Source organism: Ctenopharyngodon idella, chromosome 14 (assembly GCF_019924925.1).
Source record: "Ctenopharyngodon idella isolate HZGC_01 chromosome 14, HZGC01, whole genome shotgun sequence".
Lineage (NCBI taxonomy): Eukaryota > Metazoa > Chordata > Actinopteri > Cypriniformes > Xenocyprididae > Ctenopharyngodon > Ctenopharyngodon idella.
In genome coordinates, this window is record NC_067233.1 from 23,691,547 (window position 1) to 23,701,852 (window position 10,306).

A 10,306-nucleotide genomic window follows, 5' to 3' on the forward strand; every position below is an offset into this window, starting at 1 on the left:
AATAAATGTTTTTTGAGCAGCAAATCAGCATATTGGAATGATTTCTGAAGGATCATGTGACACTGAAGCCTGTAGTAATGATGCTGAAAAAAAAAAATCACAGGAATAAATTACATTTTAAAACACATTCAAATAAAAAAAAAAAAACTTATTTTAAATTGTAATATTTCACAATATTACTGTTTTTACTGTATTTTTAATAAAATACAGCCTTGGTGAGCAGATGACACACACGGAAGTAAAAACCCATTAGTGACACAACAGTGAAGAATTTGATTGGCTGTGGGGATGAGTATGCTCTCACCTCGTTGGCTGAGTTCATTAAGTGCTTCCTAGTCAGAGTCATGTTTAGTGTGTTGTTATGACTCAACATGGGAGTCTTAACAAACACAAAGTCGCTCCTGCTGGAGAGCGTCGAATAGCAGGGCCTGTAGGTCCGTGTGTGAGGTTCCTGAGGCCCTCCGACCACCTCCATATATCTAATGGGTCCGTCAGTGTTAAGCTGGAGGTGAAGGTCTTTATGGCCTCTCTGCTGGTAAGCGTGCCGGGAACGGAAACCCGTCCTGGAATAGCAGCACGTCGAACCGTCCTTGTGCCTGATGCATCGTACCAAGAGCACCGCCATGGTCAACAGCGACACCAATGTCACACAACCCAGGGAGATTATGAGGTACAACGTGACGTCCGTCAGTCCAGTCCCCTTGCTTTGGGGAATTCGGAAGTCTGTAGATTTGTCTGCGCTTTTCTCCTCTACGGTAACCATAACAGAAACACTAGTGGACAGAGCTGGCTGGCCGTTGTCTTGCACAACCACCACGAAGCTGTAAGCTGGGTGAGTTTTACCGCCCTGTTCGTCGTCCATGAGTTTCTGCGCCGTACGCAGTTCACCCGTGTGTGTTTCGATGTGAAACAGTGATGAATCGTCCCCGGGAGCGATGCTGTAGAAGAGCCACGCGTTGTGGCCGCTGTCGGGGTCAACGGCGACAATCTTGCTCACGCGATGGCCGACGGGGGCGCCGTGCGGGACGGTCAGCTGAAGCCCTGCGTCTTCCGAGTGGGCGGGGTAAAGGATGACGGGCGGGTTGTCGTTCTGGTCGACCACAAAAACGTGCACGGTGACGTTAGACGTCTGCGGCGGTGCTCCGGCGTCACGCACCTGCACCTCGATCTTGAACGCGTTCATTTGCTCGTAGTCCAGAGAGCGCATGGTGAAGATGTTACCGTTCTCTGGGTTTATGTAGACGTATGAGGAGATGGGGCTGCTGTGGATGGTGGTGGGGAGGATGGAGTAAGACAGTCGGGCATTGTCGCCGACATCTGGATCTGAAGCCGAAATGCTTACTATGGGAGTACCAGGAGAGTTATTTTCAGCTACATCCACTGAGTAGGAGTTCTGAGAGAACACTGGAGCGTTGTCATTAACATCTGACAGACGGACCGCAAACGTCTTCCGAGAGGATAGCGGAGGCGAGCCGGAGTCAGTCGCCGTGACAACAACAGTGTACTCATCAATGGCTTCTCTGTCTAGACGTCCGTCTGTCACAAGTGTGTAGTGTTCACCAAAGGCTGACTTTAATTTAAACGGAAGTCCTTGGGATACTCTAAGTGTCACTTTCCCATTATCCCCCGAGTCTAAGTCTTTTGCACTGATTAAGGCGATAACAGTGCCAGTTTCTGCATCCTCCCGGATGGGGCTGGTTAGGGAGGTTAATGTCACCTCCGGAGTGTTATCGTTCACATCGATTATTTCCACTTTGACGTTGCACGAGCCCTCCATGGCGGGAGAGCCTCCGTCCCTGGCTTGAACTGTGATGTCATACACATTTGCTTCCTCATAATCCACATCTCCCACAACACGGATTTCCCCTGATTCAGAATCAACACTGAACATTTTAAGTATTCTCTCTGGTGTGTATTTACTGAACAAGTAAGATATTTTCCCATTTATCCCAGAGTCTACATCTGTGGCATTCAGTTTTGTCACAAGTGTCCCTGGAGGAGAGTTTTCCAAGAGACTAACCCTTTTCACGGGCTCATCAAACACGGGCGCATTGTCATTCACGTCCAGCACCCTAATAAGCAGGAGGGTGGTCCCGGATTTCTCCGGCTGTCCTCCGTCCACAGCCGTGAGCAAGAGGCGAAACGCGGCCTGTGTCTCCCGATCCAAAGCCTTTTCCAGGACGAGCTCTGGAATTTTACTGCCGTCGCTTTTAGTCTCCACGTTTAAAATAAAATAGTCACTCGCGGAGAGACTGTACGTGCGCAGGGAGTTAATGCCCACATCGGGATCGCGTGCGCTTTCCAAACGGAATCGCGTTCCCGGAGCGGCCGCCTCAGAAATCTCCAGTGATGAATTCACGTTTGGAAACTGCGGCGCGTTGTCGTTTACATCGTCAATCTGAACAAGAACTCTGTGTATTTCTATAGGGTTCTGAAGAACGATTTGAAGGTGCAAAGAGCAAGTCGAACTTAAAGCGCACATGCGCTCTCTATCTATCGTCTCTCTTATAACTAAGACACCGTTAGGATTTACCTCGAAATACTGCGCGTTAGATTCCGACATGACCTGTAGGTTTCTTTCAGTAATCCTCGCGGCGCTGAGACTCAAATCTCTCGCTATATTCCCAACCACAGACCCCGGCTTCTGTTCCTCCGGTACCGAATAACGGAGCTCACCAGATGCGACAGAGAGGTGCATGAGGGAGAGCGCGAGGCAGAGCACGGGCCACGAGCGTCTCCGCTCCATTATAAGCGATCCGGGGAAGGGAAAAGTTTCAACTTTTTCGTCTTATAGAATCCATATTCCAGTTAAAGCGGCGCTACGATGTCGTGCGTAACGCAATCCAAACCGCGCGGAGTGAATGAAGAAGTTTAACAGAATTCATGATGGCTGTAAACCCTTCGGGAAATTACACGAGAGGAAAAAACAGTCCTCCATCCAGCTCTTCTCCCAAACTCCCTGAATTAGCTGCGCCTCCGCTGCGCAACAGGGCGGAGACTGAGTCACAAAGAGGTCCGTCCTATTGCGCACACACACACTCACTCATATAGAGAGAGAGACCCACACACTTCCCTTAGAGCGTGTAGAAACCTTCACAGCTCAGGTCGACCTGTTTCCAACACACATGCCAGTGATCCCATGTGGTTTAAAATATTTACGAGCCCAGATAAATAGCATTAGAGGCTCAAAGGAAAGCTGCCAGTTTGTGAACACGGCCACAGACCACAAAACCATTAAAAACATATACTGACAACAACACAGGCAATGTTGCATTTCACGATAATAAATACCCAATTAGATGTTTTATAATGATAAGCCACTAACGAGAAATGATATGAGGGCGATTTAATATATACATTAAAAACAAAACTCTACATGTCGACAACGTCCTACAACGAATGGCCACTAGACGGCGCAGTTTATCCCCTAATATTTGATTACAAAAAAAAGTGTTTCATTGTACGACAGATTATTTATTTATTTATTTATTTTTTCCCTTAAAACGTATATTCTTTTATAATATTGCAAAATCCTAAATATTTTTTTAAAGAAAATCCCAATAAAGTTTTAGGATTAATATATATCCATACTTTAAGAAAACGTTCCCCCAATTTTCAATATGTTCTCAGGCTTTAAGACCTCACTATGGATGAATGTCACACACTCACAGTTTTGTGCTGTTAGGTAAACACACATCTGTATCGATCATGTCCATAAAGTCTGTGGTGCTGCTGGGCTTTACAAGAGTGAATATAGTGTAACAAATCTGTCCGTCTATTACATTAGACACAGAAAAGACACAACCATAACACCTGCCCGACAAACATTCATATACCTAACTCTGTTTTATCCACTGCTATTTTCTGTCTAAAGGAGTCACTGATGGAGCAATGCTTCTCTGTCTCTGCTCCATGTGAAACAGTTAACAGGACAGTAAGGAGAGGCTGGATGAATGTCTTGGTCAGTGCAGTTCTGCTATTTAAACTGATCAAATATTAATCTACCTTTAATGATTTAATGATACAAAAAAAAAAAAAAAAAAAAGAGGTGATGATATGTAATATAAACCAATAATAGATATACCAAAAACCTTTATATAACTTTTATAATAATAATAATAATAATAATAATTATTATTATTATTATTATTATTATTAATTATTAATCATGCAATGTATTTATACATTATACTTTTATACAGAAGATAACATTTTATATATTTAAAAAAAAATGATATAAACATTATTACACACACACACACACATCCACACACACACACACACACACACATATATATATATATATATATATATATATATATATATATATATATACATATATAATTAAAAGATAAAAACTAGATGAGGTTGTGTTACAACAGATTTACTTATATATAAATCACACAACTGCAACAAAACAATTTAATTTGTTGTTGATTTGTTATTTTTGTGTTATTCAACCCTCTATGGGAGGAATTAGGAAATCACAGTTAGAAAAAATTATTGACAAAATTAATTTTCTACATCTGACCTTTGGCCTTTTTTTAGGGTTTCGTCATTCATAACTGACATTGTCCTATTAGGGTAAATTATTTTTGGCAAATTGACTGAAACATCACACACATTTAAATGCATTTTCACTATCTAAAAAAAAAGTAGTAAAAAGGTCTCATTTTAAAAACAAACAAACAAACAAACAAACAAAACATTAAAAAGCTTTATTAACATTCCATTTCATCTTGTGCTACTATATTTCATTTGGAACTCACATGTGAAAGTCAAAAACTTGACACAAATTCAGATGCAACTTCACTGCCTGGAAAATAGTCAAACCATGTCTTAATGTTTAAAAAAACATTAAAACAATTTTGAAGTCCAAATCAATGATTGTAGCACAAGTGAAAATCAACAACTTTTTCAGTGTACTCCACACTTTCCACACATAACTCCTTCTTGACCTGTTTAGTCATCATTTTTTGGAGCATTTGTTTGAGGCCAGCAGGTAGTGGCATCTTTTCTGATGCACATAGATTTTACTTTTATTGGCTGAACGGGATGTCATATGATAACACTAAAATGTAATTTTTTGGGGTTGAATATTATTATTGTATTTTAAATGCGATTTTTCTCTGCATCATTTATAAATGATGCAGCACCATAGAGGGTTAAAATGTTTTTCTTCATTTAAAGTTACAAAAACTGTATAAACGCAGGGTGCATAAAGATATTTCCTTATATTATAGCATATTCTTAAATATTCATGTTAAACCTTATCATACAACATCATTAAACTATGTCGATAATATTCATATTAAACATTATTATTTTGTTGCTATTCATTGCTTTCTTTAAATCTGTAAATATAATAGGGTAAAACTAATAATATATGATGGTAATAAATCTTTATTTGTACAGATGATGGATTTGTAGAGCCTTTAAGCTTGTATGTTAAATTAGAACCATGTGACTAACAACCGCACGTGTGTGTTCGTGCATTATCGCCGCCATGTGGTGAGTTCATGAGCTGCAGTTCTGCGCGTCTGTGTTCACTAGCAAGAGGGGAGGGGCGAGCGGAAGACATTAGATTACACGCGCACATACATGTTTATGCATAAGTGAACGAAAACAGACCAAACTATTTATTTAAAAACTATAAATGATAAGTAAAACTATAAAAATAGCGGATCTCACATGTTGTTATTAGAGAATAGATTCGGAGAAGGAGGAAAATGATGCAAGAGCCGGTTTCAGCACTACAGTGGCGGACAGCGACACTCAGATAAACGCCTGCTTATACGCGCAGCCAACCGAACCATCTGCTCTAATTTTTACATTTTTAATAAAACATTGTTTAGTATGTTTTTAAAGCTATTTTAAATATGAGGACTCATGAAATGTCCTCATATTTCATGTTTACGTCATAATACCAGTGTAATACACGTCATTATACAAATCTGTGTCCTCATAAATTACAAAAACGCGCGCGCGCCCACACACACACACACACACACACACACACACACACACACACACACACACACACACACACAGTCAACCACCTCTTCATATACAGAAATTAACCATGATCGAAACAACAAGGCAGTCTTTTGGCATCACAGACTAACTACAAAAAAAAAAAAAAAAAACCGGACAGCTGCATTACATACAACAGTCCCAGTCAAATTGCACAGATGCTGAAATTTTCTAAAGAATAATCTATTTCAGCTGAAGGTTGTTCCTTTTTAATTATTACCAGATAAAGCATGTACAATGTGGAAATGTATAATTACACCTTTCACAGGTGAATATCATGAGAAAATATGAAATGCAACGTGACAACATAAGATTTATAGGGTTTAAGTGCAACAAAACAGCTCACATAACTACTGTGAATACGTTTACTACCAAATCAAAAGTTTGGACACCTTCTCATTGCTTATTATTTTCTACAGTTAATAATACATACTCTTACCTTGATTTGCAGACACAGGTATGGATCAGACACATGAGCAGGAGGAGATATCACAGCATCAGCAGCAACATGGACATGAAAAATAAGAAGAAAAACAGATTTGATTAGAGTGATGCAACAGCAGACGTGTGCAGGACCCTCATACTCACCAAACCCTGCATGAGACCTTCTGCAGATCTCGGGACACATCAGCAAGAACAGAAATACATCAACATTTGCTTATGTGAGTCAGACAGAAAGCTTAATGAAAGAGAAAGAGAAAAGGCAGAATGTTCAGAGAAATCACACACCTCTGAGGAGCAGCAGATTCAGGTATTAATAATTCAAATCTCCATCCATATCTCCCCTCTCTCTCTCTCTCTCTCTCTCTCTCTCTCTCTCTCACACACACACACACACACACACACACACACAAGTTGGGTTTTTGCATTTTATGAGGACAGCAGATGGCAATGCAGAAAAAAAAAATATTGCCCTCACAATGAAAACAGTCATTCTCTTACTGTAAAATCTCTCAAAAATATTTAAATTGTGTTATAATTATTTGATTACATCCCAAAAAAGCCTTTGTCTATATCTATCTATCTATCTATCTATCTATCTATATATATATATATATACACATATCTATCTATCTATATCTATCTCTCTCTCTCTCTCTCTCTATATATATATATATATATTTGCAATTGAACTATGCACAAACTCTTATACTATTTACTCTACATAGCCTACTATTTTTAGTACAAATTCTATTACATATAAGTGCATGGGGGAAAATAAAATATTATTGTAGAGGAATGAAAAAGACATCTATATTCTCTTGAATCATGACGGATAATAGCAAAATAATGAGACAATATGTTTAGCTTATTAGAATTCCAGCTCTCACAGATGTAATCATACTCCCTATAAACACACACACTTGTCCCTTCCCCCAACACATGAATCTCTGGCGACTACATGCCTCCATCTATGACAGGGGAGTCGGAGGCCTTTAGCAGCACCTCACCACATCACATCCAGCCCTGAACCTTTCACTGCCCCCCTGTGGACTCAAGAATAATGGTACAGCCCTGCCTGTGAGTCAGCCTGCTGCCGTGGCAACACCATCCCACCAAGGGATGGAAATTGGGCCAGAAGATGAAGGGGGAAAAACACCATGAGAGGAGAAAGCAGAGGGAATTTATGACATAAACATAGAACAAAGGATATTTAACCTTCACAAAAACATTGGAAATTTAACAGCACTTCTTATTTAGGCACAAACTAATGTAATTTAAGCTAATGTACCAGACAAAGATAGAAATATCATCAGTGTCACTTCAAGCAGAATTTAAGGGATTTGAATTTGTGATGAAATTATATGCATGTTTTTGGGTGTTTTCTTTCACGCTGACCGACTGGCCATGCAGAACACACAAATACATCAGATAATGACTGCAGGGAGGTGCAGACGGAGAGGGGGAGGGGAGAAATGAGAGACGGAGAGAAATAGACATGAAGGAAAGACAGCTTCTCTTGTATAGAAGGATGAGACATTTGATATATATATATATATATATATATATTATGGAACCTTAAAGAATTCTGTCATATATAGAACCTTTCAGGAATTCCCATCATGTGAACATTTTATGGATTTACTTTTAATTGATTAATTTTGTTTTAATTAACATTTTATAAATTAAACAGCTTGTATAGAAAAATAATTGAAATAACCCATTAAACATGAAAGTATTATGCAAACATTTAAGACACTTCTCCTTAAGTGAAACCTTTTTGTCAAAGGGTTCTTTAAAATATAAAAAAGTTTCAGTGGGATTCTGTATAGAACCCTAGTGTTTTTGACTTTTTATAATAAACAGTTATACTTGAATCTGACATTAACAGGAAAAAAAGTCAATCATAAAGATTTGGCCCACTCTCAAATATAAGAAACAAAAACAACTAGCATGAATAGCTTTTCAGCCACATGGCTTTAGTTTACTGTCTGTGGACGCAGATCACTGTATGTGTGTGTCTGTCCTACTGTCTCACTGGCCTTGATAAACCCAGTTTAATCCTTTCAGAGGATCAGTGTGCTGCAGGATGAGGACACACACATACATATATGGTAAAAACAATACACACAATCTCACACAGAATGATTCACATGGACGTCCCAGGTCAGCATGACTCTGTGTGATTTGTAATACATGTATACGAGAGCATGTGCACTTTAAATAACAGCATTCATTTCCGAATCAACGATCATCCCATATTAATCTTGTCTGAGAGCCACACCTGTTCACAAAGCTCAGGAGAGACAGATTTCTTAAGGAGAGATGCACTGCTGCATCAAAGTGAGAAGCAGAGAAGTACAGAAAATAAAGCTGGAACTCTTGCACTGCGATATGAATTCAAGAGACATGGGACGGAATCTGTTTTTCTTGCAAAGATATGTTAAATGCTTCTCCTTTGATTATAACAACAGTAAAATATAAAGACATTTTAAGCTTTTAAACACCTCACTTTACCTAGCATATTTATTCCTAATGTAAAGCAAAGTACACACACATACACACACCTGACAGAAAGTATCAATCAGTAAGATCATCAATATGGCCATTTTTAAATTCAAGATATGTCAGGTAAAAATAAAGCAGAACATAGGATACGAAGGTGATCTTGGTCATTTTATATATAAGAACAGTGCCCTTGACCTTTCATACTGGCTTTTACACAACGGCAATCTGCCAATAAAGAACGCTTTGAAGCGAGAAGCTCATTTCAGTGATTTGTGAGGAAATAGCTCCTCAAAGCCCAAGAGCATGTGGCTTTATGATGTACATTAAAGAAAAGGAGCTAATAAGTCCAGGAACTGAAGATTAGAGAAATGAAGGCCAGATGTGGGACATTCAAGGCAGAGGGTAACGGTTCACACGGTCACAAATGAAGAAGTGCAGATGTGTGCACCACACACAAACACCACACACAAACAACAGAATGTGTGCTTGTGCATGAGTGACTTTATATGTAATTCAGGTCGATACTAAAGATATTTAAGACCCTTTTTCATTTCGTAAAGACAGAGACATAATACCATGAAAACAGCACTAAAACTGTAGCTAAAAAGTAGCAACTTCCTGTAGTAGCAGTTTCCATAAGCAAGCAGAACATCTGACGAGCACATGTCTCTCTTTACACAGCTCCTCAGAGGTTCAACAAATAATAATGGGTCTATTAACGAGCAGCTAGTAGGGTACACTGGAAAATAAACCAAAATATATCATTTATCAGCTCTTACAATGCTGAAATTAATCATGTCTAGAGTTTCTCTTTGTCACTAATTTATCTGCATATGGTTAATTTCTTCTCATCTTCATATTCTATACGTTCTGTCTGTCTGTACAGGACTACGCAGCTTTACAGAAAAACTAAAATGGCTGCCAGCATCGCATTGCAGTGGTCTTATGTAGAGATACTGAGTGCACACTGGCGTTCTCTCTCTCTTCATCCATGCTTCATCTTGTTTACCATTACATATGCCTTTTCTCCTCAAATAATTTGAACTGTGTGTGTATCAGTACATGTTTTAGTGCCACTGCATGATCAGGGCAATAATGTGTGTGTGAAGCAGAAAATGGGTCAGTCAATGAAAAAATAGTGTGCAGTGTCCCTGTTTTCCCACAGCACTAGTCCTTCTTCTCCATCTCTCTCACTCTCCATCTGCACAATCAAAATATGATATATCTGAGAATGCATTTGCCAATTATTCTTCATCTGATACAGCAAGGATTCAGGTTGAATGTTGCTGTATGTCATTGTTATTTTGTTGCATTAGCCTCGCCT

At 39.2% G+C, this 10,306-nt stretch overlaps 1 protein-coding gene across 44 annotated transcripts in view; it reads right to left on the bottom strand.

Annotated features, from left to right (window-relative positions):
- Positions 1-10,306, bottom strand: part of LOC127525756 (protocadherin gamma-A12-like) — a 169,497-nt gene that overhangs the window by 15,978 nt on the left and 143,213 nt on the right. The window contains exon 1 of one of the 44 annotated variants that reach the window (XM_051918663.1): positions 6,622-6,648. The exons of 42 other annotated variants lie outside the window; for them this stretch is intronic. In XM_051918663.1, coding sequence (XP_051774623.1) covers positions 6,622-6,633 — 12 coding nt within the window. In that variant the 5' untranslated portion in view covers positions 6,634-6,648. Of the gene's footprint in view, positions 1-304; positions 2,988-6,621; positions 6,649-10,306 lie in introns of those variants that run through there. One more of the 44 variants, XM_051918624.1, reaches the window with a different exon arrangement.